General features: G+C 47.1%; 1 protein-coding gene across 1 annotated transcript in view; it reads left to right on the plus strand.

Annotated features, from left to right (window-relative positions):
* The window catches only part of TMEM132B (transmembrane protein 132B), a 294781-nt gene that overhangs the window by 129820 nt on the left and 145669 nt on the right, over positions 1-19292 (plus strand). The window contains exon 3 of the mRNA XM_031442489.2: positions 19053-19199. Within this exon, the coding sequence (XP_031298349.1) occupies positions 19053-19199 (147 nt within the window). The remainder of the gene's footprint in view (positions 1-19052; positions 19200-19292) is intronic.

Consider the following 19292-nt stretch of genomic DNA (forward strand, 5'->3'; position numbering starts at 1 on the left):
TCAGACTCTGAATCTAATCTGTGACCACGGTGGACCAGCTCATTTCAATACACAGCAGTCACTCACAGAGTAGGAGACGGGGGTGAGTTTTTATGGGAAGCGGAGTGCGCACGCCTTGCCTTACTATTAAATCTCAGACTCCAGCGCCAACCCTTCCTTTTGTGACTCCCTAGGTGACTTTAACGAGACCATCTCATGGCTAAAGTGAAAATATTTTTGGAGTTAATTATAGCTGGCGGTGGAAGAGACGAACAGCTCGTTGCTTTTGTCCTGAAAGACATTCAACTGATGGGAAGAAGTTAAATCAGGACTCAGGACTGTGGATGTCAGCTAAATCACCTAATTGGCGTCGCGAGGTGGGTGGGCAGCCAATGGCTGCCTTTAAGGAGCGTACGTCACAGTCTGTCACAGCTGGTTAGAAAGTTTGACCGGCCACTGCCTCATGTTCCCATAGTAAAGAGAGTAACTGGAGTCCAGAGAAAGCAGTTGACTCTCTTTGGTGATACCCACACATAAACCCAGCCACCTTCCATGGACCCGTGAGTTCTTAATTTTGTTGTTTCACTTTCTCCAGAAGCTACTAGGCGTCAGAATGCCGTTTGCCCTTAAATTCACCCGAGGCTCCACCTAAAGCCAGTCTGCACCTTATGCTTTGGGAACCACGAGCGCAGGGGAAAAATTGCTTCAGGCAACACCTGAGATGAGTGCAGGGTTTGCAAGTACCACAGACAGGTGCTTAGGTAACACTGAGTTACCCAGGGAGAGCTGACGCCTCCTGCATCCTCTTTCAGCCCTGGTTTGGTCAAGGAGACCAGTCTCTGTGTGATGCTCCAAAGTCCCTTGCATCCCTCACCACTTGCTGATCCCATTGTTGGCGGGTTTTGGTTTTGGGTTTGTTCTGAGCAGGGCAAGCCCACGCCCCAGGCTGGGAGCCTCTGGCAGGCAGCAGTGGCCGGCCGGCTGGAATTCAGCAACATGGTTTTGTTTTCACTGTACTCATTTTAGGGGTTCTTCTCTTTATAGAAAGTGACATTGATTTTTTTTTTCAATGTAAGTGCTGATAGATTGCTTCCTCCCACATACATTTATGTAAAGGCAGTGAGAAGATGTAAAAGAAAATGTTAATGTAAGTGGTACTTAAAGCGTGGCACGGTGCGGGAGTGCCTGGAGACTGCGGACGTTGGTCAAAAAAGTGGGGCAGGGAAGGGGGAGAAGCTGATAAAAGTGCGCTGAGAGGTCCCTGGGGCTTCGTCCCACTGGGGTCCCCCCTTGGAAGGGTGCGGGCAGTGGGAGCACTTGTCTGCTGACTTCCAGCCCAGTTGGTTGAAGGTTGTCCTGGGGAATTAAAACTGGGAGGAAAAACATCAGAGAAGCCAAGAGCATGGTGGTCAAGGCCAGGGCAGCGGCACGTGGAGCTGTCCGCCACGGCTGTGCTGAAGTCGGTGGGCTGAGGGCGGGGTTGGGGAGGGGTGCTTCACAGGTGTTTGCTGTGTGTGTGTTTGTGTGTGTGTGCACGCACGCGTGTATACATGTGTGTGCACGTGTGTGCTCACATGCACAATCCACACAGGGACTGGGCTGGGCGCAGTGGGAAATTCTGGGCACCAGTAGGAAGTGCGGTCACTGCAGATGGCCGGTGCATGTGCCGTTCAGGTGCTGGCTGGAGTGGAAGCTTGGGGTGGGGCCTGATGATTCTGGTCAGGTGGTCTCTGTGGCCGTCCTGCAAGATACGTGCCCTGGATCTGGGCCCATTTCTGGACTCGGATTTCCAGACTTCCCCTTCATTCTATGAGATGTCCTGTATCCCTCCTGTAACTCTTTTTCTCATGAGCTGACCAGAAGGGGCTTCTCCTGTGTGCAAGCAAAGAACTCCAATTTACACCCTTCCTTGAGTGCTCGACTTTTTAGGTTATTACCACATGATTTTATGTGAAACATAAATAACTTCAATTGTACCCCTGATATCTTTAGAATCCTAAAACACAGACGGAAGTAGGATGCAGTTCATCTTTTCTTCTCATGCAAATGTGGTTTCTCAGCGCAGTTTAGTGTTTCCATTTTTTCTAGTTGAGATCACCTGTTTTTATCTTATTCATTCTAAGAGTTGGTCCCAGGATACTGAATGATAATTCTGAGCAGGGCATTTGGTGTAAGAATGTGGGAAAGGTGCATTTTTTTTCTTGTTGTTGTTGAAGTGTCATTGGTTTACAATGTTGTGTTAGTTTCTGGTGTACAGCAAAGGGATTCAGTTATGTGTGTGTGTGTGTGCGTGTGTGTGCGTGTGTGTGTGTATGGTCTTTTTCGTATTATTTTCCATTATGGTTTATTATAGGACATTGAGTATAGTTCCCGGTGCTCTACAGAAGGACCTTGTTGTTTATCTGTTTTATATACAGTAGTGCGTATCTGCGAATCCCAAATGCCTAATTTATCCCTCCCCGTCCCCTTTCCCCTTTGGTGACTGTAAGTTTGTTTTCTGTGTCTGTGAGTCATTTTCTGTTCTGTAAATACATTCGTGTCATTTTTTAAAAAAGATTCTACATGTAAGTGCCATTGTATGTATTCGTCTTTCTCGGTCTGACTTACTTCACTTAGTGTGATCATCTCTAGGGCCATCCATGTTGCTCCAAATGGCATTATTTCACTCTGTTTTATGGCTGAATAGTATTCCATTCTATACACCACATCTTCCCTATCCAGTCGTCTGTCGATGGGCATGCAGGTTGCTTCCATGTCTTGGCTGTTGTAAACAGTGCTGCTATGAGCATTGGGGTGCATGAATCCTTTTGAATTAGAGCTTCCATCTTCTCCAGATACATGCCCAGGAGTGGGATTGCTGGCTCATATGGAAACTCTATTTTTAGTTTTTGAAGGAACCTCCGTACTGTCTTCCATAGTGGCTGCAAGAAAGGTGCATTTTTACTGCCTGCTTCATGAGCCGTGACATCGGATGGTGGAGACGAAAGACGTCTGAGTTCTGGTCGTGGCTCTTTAAGCCCTTACGTGGATCACTTTGCTTCTGTGAGCCTGTTTCTTAATCATAAAACCACTAGATCTGTCGAGCTGCACCCCAGCCCAGAGGGCTTGAAACGTTGAGAAGTCTAGGGAAGGTGGGTGGTCTGATGGCTGTCATCGGGTGCCTGGAAATTCCATCAGGCTCAGTCTGAAGACACTGTTCTTGGAATGTTTCAGGGTTGATCCACTCCTCAGATTATTCCAGCTCAGTATAAATTTGTGAAAGTTGTTAGTGTTTTGCTCTTGAAAAATCTGTTTTCTTTGCCTTGTCTTTGCTTGAAAATCCTTTCTGTGTGTGGCTTGCCGTTCCCGGCGCCTCACCGGCGGGAGAGACCGAGGGATGTATGCAGACAGGTGAAGGCAGGGGGCTGCATGTTCCACAGCGGTGTGTTTTGACAAGTGAAGATAAACTCAGTTCCTCCTTAGCAGCTCGATCCCTCCTCCAGATATGTTTTCTTCTTTCATCTGAGCTGTTGAGCAAACCCAGCCTGGCGAGGAATTCTCAGATTCCGCCGCCCTCATCTTAGCTGAATCGATCTGGGCAGGGAGACCACCTCTTGTGGTGGAAAATTGCCTCTTTGATTGGCAGCACAAGACCCCGAGGGTGCGGCCGCAGGGTGGCCGCGGAGTGTGAGGCTGCCTGTGAGGGCTCGTCCAGGGCGCCTGAGGGGCCCGCCTGTCCCCGCATCCCAGGTGTCCCACACCTGCGCAGCACCCGCAGTGCCTTCTCCCTCACTGCTCTCGTTTCTTTTGACACACGTTTGGGGGGCAATACATTTATCTTAAAAGAAAATTTTATCTTGCTCCCTTAAAGTGGAAGACCAATCTCCTGATATTCAGGCTTTATGTGTTTCTATTACACATGAAAATAAATGTGTAGCTGTAATGGGAGTGGATTGACCTCCTAAACCCACCACACAGTGGCAATCCTGACCTGAGGGGCTGGGCGGTTGGCGCTGTCTGTTTCCCATCAGATTTCGCTGTTTCTCCCATGTGTACACACCACCAGTACTGCTGTTCTATTAATATTTTCCTTTAAATCAGCTCGTATTTTCATTAAAGTAAATTTATATCTCTTCTATAAATGGAAAACCAGTATCATCTGCCATAAATAGAAGGCAGCTGTAATAACAATTATGCACAAAAGCCAGTGTTGTAACATTCCAGCTAGACGGCTGCAGACTCTACAGGGCCTTGCCTGTGAGTGTCCTCAGTCCTCCCCGTTCAGAGAGGAGACTTGCGAGGGTTAGAAGAGGTTAAACATTAACATGCAGCTGTCACTTCCCACCTGCTTCAGTCAAAGGGGTTGATAAAGACTAGAAACTCTCTTTTTTCCAGCTCAGTATTATTAATGTTATGTCCTTGTCACACCCTCTAAAGTATTCTCATGTGCCCTTGTGGGTTTTGGTCCCACAACCTGAAAATGCAATTAAAAATCATAATTTTTTTAAACACAATTTCAGGCATGTAAGAAATGGAATGAGTTGCCAGCAGTTTAAAATTTGATGAGATAAAAGCTTGCTCTTTTCATTGTCTTGTTTAAATAATTTACTTTTTATAATACAATATGATATAACATATTATAGAATATACAGTATACATTATATAATATGTAACATATACAATATAACATAATATAGTGTATGTCATATTACTAATAAAATAATTATTTTATTATATTATTTATATTAATTATATAATTAATATTAGTAATATCATTAAATATATACTTAATATTAATGTTACTATTATAATTACTAATTATATTATAATTATTAACTATATTGTAATTATTATTACATAATATATACTATAACAGTTAATATTATAATTATATAAATATTAATTATGTAATTATTAATATTATTAATAATATAATATATTATTTCTGTGCTATTTGTATTATTATATTATATAATTACATGTTATATTAATATTATAAAAGCCCAAGTTATTTAAACAAGGTTCTAAGGAATGCCAGGGTCTTAGTAACATGTTTTTCATTTAGCCCATGCAGAGCAGTGTCGTGTAATATTTCTCTGGTGGGAGATTCGTTCATTTGTTAGTTCGGCAGGTGTCTGAGTGCCTTCCCCTTGTGAGGCGCTGTTCTTGTGCTGACCGTGTAGTGCGGAAGGGTGTGGTCCTCTGACCTCGCGAAGATTACATCCTAGCGAGGGAGGCACAGAGAAATCCTTGGGGTTTTGGTGTTTCTGGTGCTCGCGTTTCCTGAGCCAGACGAGTCCTGGAGGACTTGTTGACTTCGAATGGAGCCAAGTCCAGATGGACCCACAGTGGGAGGGAGGTGAGGTCAGCTGGCTGGTGAGGAGAAGCACGTCTGGCCAAGTCCAGTCTGGACGCGGGTCAGCGCTGGGGCCGCTGATGTGTCCCGAGTCAGGGAGCGGCGTATTAAAAGCGGCTTTGTATCACTGCTGGCTGAGGACAGAATGCCCATCGCGGATGAGCAAGTCAGTGGATTCTGTTTGCTTTTGCATGTTGGTTCTCAATGGTTTGCTGCTTTTTAGCTCCCTCCTTAATGATTTGTTTGTTGCTATTCAAACTGCCTGTGGACACGAGACAAGGTACATCAGTGAGTGAAGAGGCTGAGCAGAGTGAGGTGGGCGTAACAAAAGAGCCCGGGAGAGCTGAGAGGGGGCAGCCGTGCTGAGCTCTGAGGGGGGAACAGTCTTGGCTCTTAGGAGGAACAGAAAGGAGTAGGGTCTTCCCGGATCCCATTGCATCTGACTGAGTTTTTGCTTCTTCAAAGATGAGAACAGCTCACCAGATGAACGCACCTTGGGGATGTGGTTTTGGTGTCGCACCAAGCAGCGCAGGGATCCAGTTAGTATCATACTGGGAACTGTTAGCCAGTTTCGAAGTCAATCTTCAGCTCTCTTTGTCCCAGAGCTTCTTTGTCGTATATGCTTCTGGATGTGTAATTGTTTTATTAAAGTGTTGTTGATTTACAATGTTGTTAGTTTCAGGTACACAGCAAAGTGATTCAGATATTTATATATTTTTTCAGGTTCTTTTCCGTTATAGGTTATTGTGAGATATTGAATAGAGTTCCCTGGGCTATTATACAGTGGGTCCTTGTTCTTTATCTGTTTTATATGTGGTGGTGTGCATCTGCTAAACTCCTAATTTCCTAATTTCTCCCTCCCCCCTCCCACTTTCCCCTTTGGTAGCCGTAAGTTTATTTTCTATGTCTGTGACTCTGTCTGTGTTTTGTAAATACATTCATTTGGATCATCTTTTTTTTAGCTTCTACATATAAGTGATATCATAGGGTATTTATCTTTCTCTGTCTGACTTAATTTGCTTAGTATGATCATCTCTAGGTCCATCCATGTTGCTGCCTTCCAATTACTGACAAGCCTCCAAGGACAGGAAATATCCAATGCATCAGGCTGATCCCTTGGCTGTGTCTGGGTGGGAGAGGAAAAAAAATTCATTGCAGCTCACAAAGTGCTTTAAATTACTAGGATGAAATGACTCTTTACTAGGCATTTGAAGACTTATATCACCAAACATTCTAAAAAATACCAGGTTTGACAGAAAAAGAGTTTAATTCCATGAAAGGTCAGGTTATTTTTGAATTATGAATTGAATTTTTATTCCTTAGCTTTGTTTATTAATATTTATTCTGAAGTGATGGATATCAGAAAGGGAGAGGATCTTTGGTTGTTTCTGTAGATTCTCCTTATTTAATATTTGCTCTCTGTATTCACAAGGACATTTATCGTTCCACCATCTGTTTTCCTGTCCTTGCCTCACAGTTGGTAACTTTACATATGTATCTTCTGTGAACTTTGGGAAGATTCTGTTTGGTCCTCTGAGTGGTAGAAATGTCAGAGCCTGGCTGTTTTTGAGTGCATTTCCAAATGCAAATAGAAGAAACCCAACTCAGAGTGGCTTGAAGGGAGTTTACTGGCTCATGTAACTGAAAATACAGCCTCAGGTCTGGCTGGATCCAGATGCTCAGACAGTGTACCTGGGAAGCCATCTTCTTCTGCCTATTGCCTTTTCTTTCCCTTACTGGTTTTATTCTCAGGCAAGTGGTGGACTCTTGCAACAGTTACTGCTTAGTGAAAAGAGACCCCGGGCTCAACTCTCTGACAAATTCTGGGTAACATGCCTGTTTTTGGGCCAGTGAATTGTGTCTAGGGGATGGGATGTTCTGATTGGTTTGGGTGAGCCACGTGCTTCCTCCTTGGACCAGTCACTGCCCAGGGGGACACAACACTTTGGCTACACGTACCAATCTGTGAAGCTGAGGGCCGGGTCAGTCTAGCCTCAGGTACCTGGACTGAGCATGGGTGGCTCCCAAGGGAAGTCAGGTGGACCAGGAAACGGGATGGATGCTGGGAGACTCTACTTGTCCACCTGGCCTTCTGTGGGTGAGATGACCAGGGCTGGGAGCTTGCTGGGCAACTCTCAGGACAGCTTTTCTGTACTTCTCAGCCTGTCTCTGAAGCATTTTAACACCAAGGGATGATTCTTTGGAATGTTGGCATTTAGGGCTGGGCTGGCTTGTGAAGGAGTCAGCACCTGGGCATTCTGTCACCACCACCAGCCTAGCGAGCCCTGGAGAGTCCTTATATGCCAGACTCTGCTCTGAGCCTTTTGTATGTACTGTCTCCATGCAATCCTTGCAATGACACTGTGAGTGGTACTATTATTAACAGTCCCATTTTACAGATGAGGAAACTGAGAGACAAAGAGGTTAAACGACTTTTCCAAGGTCACACACTAGAGTCTAGGTTTCAAGTCAGAAATGCAGCTTGGAAGTCTGTGGGCTCAACATCACTATTCTGTCTGTCTGTCTGTCTGTCTGTCTGTCTGTCTCCTAGGACTGCCTATTTTTTCTGCATATAGGAAGTGGTTAAAATGCCTGACATGCTGTCGATACACAGTGCATAGACCTCAAGCGAAGTCGAGTACACCTCAGCCACGTTTGACTTCTAAAGCCCTAAGGCTGCGGCTGCTTTCCAAGTGCCTTTCATTTCAAAAGCATTTCTGGTTCTTAATTACTGTACATTTATTAATCTGGGGTTTCCATAAAACAATATTGCCTTACTAATTGGATCACCATTTGGAGAATCTGTTCACTGGGCCCTGAGACAATATCAACTTCCCTGCCCCTGCCACGTGCTGCTCACGGGGTGTGTGTGTGTGTGTGTGTGTGTGTTGAGTGGTTCTGCTAACCGAAAGGCCCATATTGTCATAACGTCCCTCTGTAGGGGATGGCGACCAGAGGCAAAGGTTGGGAATCAGAGGATAAAGCTTCCTGCGTTGGGGGAGCCTTTTCCATGTCAGATGTTTAAATGTGATCTGAAGGTGGCTTGGTTTTCCTGTGGGAGCCAACACGTGGGGCTTTGCAAAGAAGCAAAGAGGATGAGCAGACTGCATCCCTGATGGACCTGAGATCGGGGCAGGTATCGGCTTCTTGGCTGTGGCACAGCACATCCGGAAATTGCAGGGAGGCTGCTTCCCCCCTGTCCCCCGAAGCTGAAGGACAGGCCCGTGCTCCACGAGGGAGGCGGGCAGAGCAGTTAGGGAGTGTCTGCAACTCAGCCTGGGGTGTCCCCGGCCATTGTTATGGGGACACGATCTCTACAGAGGCTGAAAAATCAGATGCCTGCCATGTTTTTCAGTGGGGGGATCATCGGCATTTGGAGTGAAGCAGGACTGTTCTGTGCACGGCAGGGCTTTGAGCATCCCCGAACCTAATCCTTTTAATGTCGGCAGTGTCCCCTGTGTCCTCTCACTGGCAACCCCAGACACCCCTGCTTGTTTCCACATGCCTTCTAGGGGGTGCTGTTGCACTGACTGAGATCCTACTGGTGTACCAGACTGGTACCATAAATAACCAAAAAATACTGGCTATGGAAAAAGAGTTGACATAGGAAACCAATACAGCTCGCTTAGAGTAGGGGAGACCCAGTGCGGGTTGTGGGGTAAACTTGCTCTGCTAGACGGCGTGTGGACGGCGCTGTGATTTGAGATTGGCCAAGTGTCTACGGGGTCAGGGCAGAAACGACTGCATCACAGAAGTCATCAGCCTCATCCAGGCGCGAGAGAAGTGGGGACCTCACGGGCTGAATGGAGCTCCCTGCAGGGAGGAGCCTGCTGGCATTTCCACGCTCGGAGCCCTGGGCCAGAGCGGAGCAGAAATGTCCAGGTGTGCAGGGGAATCAGCCACGCAGCTCATTCTTATCTCTGGTCCTCCCTCGCTTTGAGGGGCCCTGTGGTTCTGCAAATCGACTTAGCTGCTATCTGGCTGTCTCCCGGGAGCTGATAACAAACCAACCAACCGAACAACGCAATCAAGGCACCTGTTGTGGTAGAAACACTGAGCTAATTCAAACCATTCTTTTGCTCGGGTAAGATGTTAACGTTTGAATTTGTCAGAAGCTATATGCAGAGTGTGCTTAACGTCTGACTCTCTTAGGTAAGAGATTACGTTGAACAGAGATCGTTACACAGGGATCGGCATGTGTTGCTTTGGGGGATTTCTCGCTCACACGAAGATCCCTCTTCTCAGGGCTCAAATCCACGCCCTCCAACCCTCCACTCTGACGGAGGTGACTTGACTTCCAAATTAAAAGTATCTTTACAGTTTCCCTAAATCGCATCCCAGAAGCGCTCCCGTGCCCTGGGCTGGGCTTATCTCAGAAAGCGAGTCGAGCACCAGGTTTCCCCAGCATCCTTCTCCTTGACAGCCTGTGATTGTCTGAAGTGTGTCCCAAGCTCTGTCCTCCAGACAGTGTTCCGGGGACCACCTGCACTGGCGTGGCATTCTGTTTAGAAATGCAGCGCGGTGGGTTCTACCCCAGACCTACTGAATCCCGGTCTTTGGAGCTGGGGTCCAGAAGTCTGTAACAAGGTCATTCCGATGTGCCTAAAAGTCCAAGAAGCTCTCGTCCCTGGGGCTGCAACGCCTGGGCTCCCTCCGCTGCCCTTGGCGGCTTTTGTCTCTCACTGAGCACCTTTCACCCTTAAAGTCTAATATTTGTGGAGCACCCAGAGACGGATGACACTTCAGACAGAGACCTTTTGTTGTCCCAACATTTATTAAGGACATCCCACGTCCCGGGCGTGGCTCTCAGAACGGTGGATAAGGCAGGAAACGAAACATCAGAAAACTCCCGCTCTCCTGGTGCTTACAGGGGAGACAGGCAGTAAACACAGACGTGAAGTGTGGGGGTATTAAACAGGGCTGTGTTTTAGATCAGGTGGCCTGGGAGAGGCTCACAGAGATGACATTTGCCCAAACCTGAAGGAGATGAGGGAGTGAGTCCTGTGGGTGTTAGGGGGGAGCTTTCCAGGCAGAGGGAACAGTGAGAGCAAAGGTTTAGAGGCAGGAAGGCACGTGCTTTTTAAGAAATTATGAGGAAGTCAGCTTCTCTCCAATACAGAATGTTGGTACACGTATATATATTTTATTGAAGTTTAGCTGATTTACAATGTGGTGTTAGTTTCTGCTGTAAAGCAAAGTGATGCAGTTTTGCGTGTACATATATTCTTTTTCAGATTCTTTTCCACTATAGGCTATTACAAGATATTGAATATAGTTCCCTATGCTATACAGTAGGACCTTGTTATTTATCTGTTAATATCTACAACCCCCAAACTCCTAATTTGTCCCTCCCATTTTTTAATTTTTAAATTTATTTTTTCCAGAATGTTAGCATATTTTCACACATGTGAAATGTGCATTTTTTTTGTTTTAAAGCATTGCCATTCAGAGCTACAAGAGTGCTGTGGAACCTTTGGCCAATTAAAATTAACCCACTGAAAACGGGAATGTAAAATCCCATAGAAAATAGAAAAAGGAGAGAAACTTGGTGGGGATTTTCGTCTTCCTTGAGAAACGAAATAAAGATAAAACAAAGAAGTTTGGTGTATCTTACAGTAAACGGATTTCAGGCTCAGTAATTCCCACTCTGTGCCACGTGGAGTGGGAACATGCATTGCCTGTTGACGGTTTTGTTGTTTTCCTCCGATTTTATGTAACCGTACGACGTCGCATTTTTCATTCCGCCCTTGACATTGCCGGTAGGATCACAAAAAGCATCAACTTAGCAGACGTATTTACTTCGGGCTTCCCCCATTTCCCCCAAGTGCTTCCTTCTGCTTTGCTATTCAGACTGCTCTCTTTTCCCGTCCTTGTGAACTGTCAGTAAATACCCCTCGAGGGGTGGTTGGTGGGTCCCTGCTGGATTCTCTTTCCCAGTAGCTTTGCTGGCATATGCCAGTCCTTCAGTATTACAAGATTTGCAATTGCACTTTGCAGTAGATGTGCACTGCGTTTGCCTTGTGTTTATAGCTGACAGTCAGCAGAGCCCGACCCTCCCCCTCCTGCCCCCAAACGGCAGAGATGGGGGCTGGGGATAGGTGCCCCGTCATCCACGGGTCACATGAGAGTGGGGACTGGTCTCCTGAAGGCTCAGTTCATCAACAGTTTCTTATTCTGCCAATGTCTTCTTATGTAATCCCATAACTTTGGAAATATAGACAGCAAATATTTGTACAATGAAGACCCTGCAGAAGTACACATGTGGGTTTTGGGTGAATGTCAGAAAGTGGTCGTTATATAAATGAGCCAGAGGTGGTCCCTGTCAATTGGCCCCTTTATTGTTTATTTCTGCACAGCAGACTGGGACCTGTTAGCTCAAAAGCCTGCCAGAGCCAAACTCGACACATCTAATTGTTTTAAAAATAAAAATATCCCCAATAAACATATTTTTAGCTGTGTGGAGCCTGCCTGCTTTGCATACCCTGGAAAACTGTTCCCAGTGTCTATTGGCTGTAGGCTTTGTAGAAGACCCCAAGCCGCAGCTACCCTTTGGAGCTGTCTGACCTGGAGACTTCCCTCTGTGCTGCTTGGTGACATGTAAGCCCCCTCTCTGAGCCGCCTCTTCCCTGGCTCCCTTGCCCTCCCCACCTCAGGCTCGTGACCCTCGTGTCACACCTTTTGGAAGGTCTGAGGCTCTGAGGGACTCCTGCAACGCACAAACCTGTCAAAGCCTTGCCCAGTTAAAGCCTGCTGCGTGCTACTGCCACCTGCTGGTCATAACTTTCCCTTGCTCAGCCCCCACATCCCTCAAGCTCATTACAGTGCTGAGACCATTAATTGCTGTCACATACTTTTAGATTATTGTAGCTTTTAAGTAACAAGCGTTAAGAATATCACCAACTCCAAAAATATTTCTCTAAAACAAACTTAATGAATATTCAAGACATGGATTTTTCTAGGCTTAAATTGTTCTAGCAAATAGATTCTAAAATTGGGAAGGATTTGGACTGAGAACTGGAATTTAGGAACAATTTTATAACTCATATGTAGGAGAGAGGCAGACCCTCAGTAACTTGGCTTTAGGCTTGTTCTTGATACCTAGCACTCGTTTCTTCTGTTGTAACTTGAGTTTCCTTTTGGGAGCCACACCATGCCAACCTCTCCCTTGTGGTTCAGACGGGATTAACTTCGCTCTTAGTGTAGAATGATCGTTGACTGGCTAAACCAGTGAACGTTGTCCTTCCACCCACTAGGCCACAGTTACAGATTCCAAGGTTGAATACTCAATCGAATTCAACCAGTGAAAACCTGGATCCTGGATTTTGTTCTGAGGGAGAGAATCTTGCATTTCCTTTGTGGATGAGGATGTGAGATCCGGAGCTGTTGCAGCCACACTGTGACCACAAGAAGAGAGCCTGTTGGTACACAAAACCCACATAAGTGAGCGCTGAACAGTCAGGTGCCTAGAGAACTGGGGACGTCATTTGAATTTCTGTGGAGAGCTACTTCTAAAGCTGGCCCCACTTCTGGACATTTAAAGAGACATGAACCAGAATTGGATTGTTTCTTTGGTCAGCTACAATCACAGAAGAGTTCTGAGAATGTCAGGTGTACACTGATGTCCTTTGAACCCAAAAGGCTGAAGGTTGGATATTCTCTAGGATAACCTTTATGAAAAAAATGAATTTACTACAGCAAATGGAAACTTTGTCCTGTTTTGGGACATGAGAGGAATTTCCTGCCAAAGAACAGGAGTAGGATCAGGGAACTCATATCTGAGGGGGAGGTGGCTGGGGTGCTGATGGAGACTTAGAGCAATTCCAAAGGACATCTCAGGGAGGGGGCTTGACGCCTGAGTGTATGATCTCTCGAGAGTATGTGGTGGTTCATTGTGAGAAAAATAACAATATCTAACACTGTCTTTGTCCCCAGGTGTTCCTCTGAGCGCTTTACATACAGTGGGTCACTTAATCTTCATAGTAACAACACTCTAGTGTTGATATTATCACCCACATTTTGTAGGTGAGGACACTGACTCACAAAAGTTCAGTCATTTATCCAAACTCCCACATCTTGTGAATCATCATCATCACTAACTCCACCACCTCCCTGACTTTCATTTCTGGGAGCATCCAGCCCTCCCAGGCAGGTAGGAATGCCCTTCACAGCCAACCAAAAGCAAAGATAATCAGAATGTATTTCTCTTTATTTTATAAATTCATTTTATTAATATGGAAGTATCTGTTTCCCCAGACAACTGAGTTTCTTAATTTCTCCCTTTACTCACGGAAAGGAATGTCATATCACATCATACCACATCATATAACATATCATATATCATATCACACATCATATATCACATCACGCATCATATATCACACACATATATCATATATATCACATATCATACACCATATCATATATCACATCACATACCATATATATCACATATCATATCACATCATATATCATATCACATATCATACCACATCATGTTACATATCACATCACACATCATATATCGCACACATATATTATACATATCACGTATCATACACTGTATCATATATCACATCACATACCATGTATATCACATATCATATTGCATCACATATCATATCACATCACACATCATATATCATACCACATATATCATATCACATGTCGTACCACACACTATATATCATATAATATATATCACACATCATACGCCATATCATATATCACACCACATACCATATATAGAACATGTATCATGTCATATCACACATCACATGTCATATCACTATCATATCATATACCATATATATCACACATATCATATCATATAACACATTATATATCATATGTATCACATATCACATCATATAGCACGTATTGTATCATGTCACACATACACAGAGGCAGCAGGTCCTCTGCCTGGCACTTTGTACAGTGTAATCTCTCTGCCCAGACAGCAGTGTAATGACATGCCCTCTATGTTCGTTTCCTAGGGCTGAACAACAAATGATCACAAACCAGGTGGCTTGAGACAACAGAAATGCTTTCTCTCACAGTTTAGGAGGCTGGAAGTTCAAAATCAAGTTGACCACAGGGTGGGCTCCTTCTGGAGGTTCTGAGGGAGTCTCCATTCCACGCCTGTCTCTGGGATTCTGGTGGTGGCCGGCCGTCCTCAGTGTTCCCTGGCTTGTGGACAGATCACTCCAGTCTCTCCCTGTCTTCACACGGCCCTCTGTCCTGTGTCTCTGTGTCTGCTCCTTTCCTCTCTCTTATAAAGACACCGCTCGTGGGTTCAAGCCCATCGTAACTCCGGGATGATCTCATCTTGAGCTCTTTACTCACATCAGTGAAGACTCAGTTTCCAGATCGGGTCACATTCTGAAGTTCCCGGAGGACATGAATGTTTAGGGGACACTATTCAGCCCGCTCCAGCCTCTCTTACTTTTCCCTCTCTAGAGAGAGGAGGAGCCTCAGCGTGGCAGACAGAGTGAGCGGCGGGGCCGGGGCCCCGGCCTGCGCAGCCCGGCGTGAACGCCAGCTCTTGTGCCCCAGGGGCGGCGGCCAGGGGGGCAGACACGCTCCTGCCTCCACAGCAGAACCGACTTCCGATCTTGGTCCTGTTCCGTAATCTCTTGGTGCCACAGACTTTCATTTGTAAACCTGAAATAACAATGCCCACTCGTAGTGTTTCTTAGGGGGTGAAATGTGTTCAGACATTTCAGGAAATCTTAATTATTTTAATTCCACAACGTCTCTGGGCAGCGCTGGGGCACCTGCAGCTCCTGGCATCGTGCCACTGTCGGTACCTGGACAGGAGGACGGAATCATCAGGGCGTCACCGGTGTCGTCCATGGGTGGTTGTGATGTCAAAGCTGTGGTCATTCTTGCTTTTGAGTGATCGTTGGTTCGGTTTCCTCGTGAGCATTCTCCGTGCTGTGGGTTGTCCGGTTACCTCTAACGTTAGTTACCGTGCTTTGCTAAACATGTTGGCTGGTGAATTTCCAATAACCAGACAGTGCGTATCATTTGAATGCTGTCTCGAGAAGTTGGCAGCATTTAGAAAAGCATTCCTGGTGTCTTGGGGCCACCAATCCCATCTGAGTAAAGCCCTGGGAGGCCACCCTGTTCTGCCCCCTGCCTCCGTGCGAACTCAGTGAGTTCACTCAGGTGAAGCAGACCCGTCGCACAGTCTGCAGGCGCTGGTCTGACCATACTGGGGGCTAAAATATTGAAAAGTGTTGACATCTGCTGTGGTCACTGTCCCACGTCTGCTTCCTGCTGTCCCCTGGGACCATGTGGATCTCTTTAGGACCAGCAGGCACAGTGTCGTCAGTGAGCACGGTGGGTTCCGTCCCTGCTATGAAACGCTTTGTGAAACACTTTGCCTGTCACCCCGTGGCTGGGCGTTCCGCTGCTCAAACTTGCAGGGAGAGCGTGCCTGTCACGGCCTCGGTTGGGGTAAACAGAAGACGGTCAAGGAGGACAGTGCGGAGGCACCGCATTGAACCACATGAGTCAGCTTGGAGATGCTGCTTTAAGTTCCTGCTGACAAGGGGACCTGTGCCTTGTTTCTGGATCAGAATGAAAGAAATGATAATAAACAAACAAACAAAAACCTCGAAGGGATCGTCAGTGGCCACAGTGTACTAGTACCTCCAGGACTGAAGAGTAGGGCCCAGTGACAAAGCTGAAAAATGCAAGATATTAGTCATCAGACTTAGCCACTGAGGCATTTGTCAGGCGGTAACGGTGCACGTGTGGGTCTGGAAAGAAATTCTCTGCAGGGAATTCTCTGCGTGGGGTGGAGCGGGAGGGGAGGGGAGCGTGGGTGGGTCCCAGTTGGATCATCTGGGACGTTGAGAACGACAGTGATCATCCTGACCGTGGGGCTGCTTGGTGACAGCTCTGTGAGCTCTGTGTGTGTGTGTGTGTGTGTGTGTGTGTGTAAGAGCATGCTATGCTGTTAAAACAGCAAGTACCAGTAGAAACAAGGAAGTGCTCTGGACAGTGGGAAGACTCGACTTCTTGAGACACCAGTTCTGGAACATTCTGTCCAGTTGCCCCTTTGGCAGCAAGATGGCATGGCTGGGAGTAGGGACAGAACAGGCTGCCTCTATTCAGGGCTCCCATACATTATTAATTCCCGGAACAGTGCTTTGAAGAGGTAGCGAAGGCATCACTGGAATTCCAGGCAGAATGACCCAGTTGGGACAAAGAACAGCACCTGAGTGTCCGGAGGGAACTGCCCGGTGCGCGAGCGAGTAGGTGCAAAGCTTAGCGCCGTGTCAAGACGGAACCCAGGAAGCAGAGCATTTCTTTTCACTTAATTAGGTATGCAAGTGTTTGAGTCCCGCAACTCCACCCCAGGACTCCTCACGGTAGGCGGCAAACTCAAGAGCTTTAGGACAACTCTGAGTCTGGAATACTCTCTCCTCCTGCTTGAAATTTCACCTTTAGAGGTTCCCTTCCATGGGTCTCTTTTTGATTTTGATCAATCCTTCTTTTTTTTAAAGTTTCAATCACTCCTGGGAGACGCCATTTACCTGTTTATTATTCTTTTTTTAATTGAGGTAAAGTTTACATAACATAAAATTCACCGTTTTTCTACATGAACAATTCAGTGCCAGGCCTCACAGTGCTGTGCAGACGCCACCTCTATCCAGTTCCAGGACATTTTACCAGCCCCACCCTGAGGACACCCCATACCTGCTGGTTAAGCAGCCACTCCCCATGCTGCAACTCCCAGCCCCTGGCAAGCACTGATCTGCTTTCTGTCTCCGTGGACTTACCTCTTCTGGATATTTTGTGTAAGTGGAATCATACAATATATGGCCTTTTGTGTCTGGCTTCTTTGACTTAGAGTGATTTTTTTTGAGGTTCGTCCACATTAGGACAGGTGTCAGCACTTCACTCCTTTTTACGGCTGGAAAGGATATGTGTCTCCTCCATTTAATTTATCCATCCATCAATGATGGCACTTGGGTTGTTTCTACCTTTTGGCTATTGTGAACAATGCTGCCATGAGATGCATGCACAAGGGTTTGTCTGAGTATCTGTTTTCAATTTTTTGGGGTCTATACGTCCAAGTGGAATTACTGAGTTGAATCGTCATTTTATGTTTAACTTTCGGAGCATCTGCCAAGCTGTTTTCCACAGCGGTCGCACCATTTTACATTCCCCACAGCAGTGCACAGAGGTTCCGGTTTCTCCACAGCCTTGTCAACATTTATTATCTTCCCCTGTTTGATGATAGCCATCCTCGTGGGTACAGAGTGGTATGTGGCTTTGATTTGCATTTCCCTGTTGACTAATGATGCTGTATTTCTTTTTATGTTCTTGTTGGCCATGTGTATATTCTTTGGAGAAATGTCTAGCTCTTTCATCTATTTGCAAATTGAGTTATTTGGGGTTTTTTTTGTTGTTGAGTTGCAAGAGCTCTTTATATATGCTGGCTACTAGACCCTTATCAGAGAGATGATTTTTAGATGTAGTCCCCCTTTCTGTGGGTTGTCCTTTCTCTTTCATTCATACGCTTTGACTGCATCTTAGGTCCTGCTGTTATGTGTGGATTGGATTAATATCTTAGAGGGAAACTTTGCGTCCCAGTTCTTGGTGGCGGCAGAATGTTTGTCTTGATGGGTGTGTCTTGGCTGATGCTCCTCTACTCCTGTACTTTTCCTGTATATTTTCCTGCATCGTGGTGTTCCTTTTGACTTATCTGTGGAACAGGGTGCCCAGAGCCTCACTGGACATTTCTCGTTAGCCCACAGGCCTCCAGGAAGCAGAGAGGCTGCCAGGCACCTTCATAGCCAAGCGTGTGCTGACCCTCTGCTTCATTAGTTCATGCATCGGGAAGTCTGAGCATGCGATTTTGGTATTTCTTACCTTGGTTAGGGACAGCAAGCAGCTGGGCTTCTCACGGCCCTGCCTCCCTCCTGATTGCTCTCCGGACATGTCTGCAGCATCAGGGCAAGTCCCTAGGCCGTTGTCTGAGAATCTGGATGCTGCCGGTGCAGCCCCCGTGGTTACGGAGAAGATGGATTCCGGTTAGCACACAGTGAGGACGCTTTAGGAGCAGGGAAGAAATGGAAGACGACCCAGCCTGTGAACTGTCCTTGGCCTTTTCCCTGTGGCTGAAGCACCTGGGACCTTGGATTCTCCCCTGGGGAACTGAGTCTGCACGCGTTGCACCAGGCGGGCGGCGCTTGCCCGCTTTATCCTGTCCGAACGCCGTGTGGTTTCCTCTTCTCCTGAGGACTGCGTGGCCCCCCAGCTTCCTCCCCACAGTGTGGGGTCAGGGTCCCCTGGACGGTGCCACCCCCTGGGCTTGGGCAGCCCCTGCGGCCTCTTGCCCCCGCCCCCGCCCCCTCGTGGGGACCCTCCCCCACCCCCGGGGAAGCACCTGCCCGGCAGCTCCCATCCATCCACTCCTGCCAGACACACGTGTCTCATCTCCATCCCACGGGAGCCCCTGAAGCAGAAAGCAACCTGGTTCCCAACAGCCCGATGAAACAGAAAATGAACACGTGTGGCAAAGCACCGGGGCTCCAACGTCGGGGCCCTTGTGAAAGTAACAGGACACTTAAGTTTTCAAAGGAAAGCCGTTCCCGCCCCTCCTCCCTGTGTCTCCCGGGGGCAGGGGAGCTCTGCCCTGGCTCCGTAGTGTGACTACCTGTTTTAAACTAAGACGGTCATATAAATGTATACATCTCTCTATATATCTTTTCCTACCCCACAGAATTAAGGCGGCTGCCGGCGTGACAATAACGGCGGTGCGAGTCAGCAGCGAAGGGCAGTGGGCCGTCCAGGAGGACATAGACAACGACAGCGCGCAGACCACGGCCGCCCTCACCTGCGTGGGCCACCGCCCCGACACGCAGAGCAGGTAAGCGCCCCGGGCCTCGGGGACCTCGGCGGCGCGCGCGCGCGCGTGTGTGTGTGTGGCGGCTGCAGACGCGGGTAACGCGGTGACGTGCGT

Source organism: Camelus dromedarius, chromosome 31 (assembly GCF_036321535.1).
Source record: "Camelus dromedarius isolate mCamDro1 chromosome 31, mCamDro1.pat, whole genome shotgun sequence".
Lineage (NCBI taxonomy): Eukaryota > Metazoa > Chordata > Mammalia > Artiodactyla > Camelidae > Camelus > Camelus dromedarius.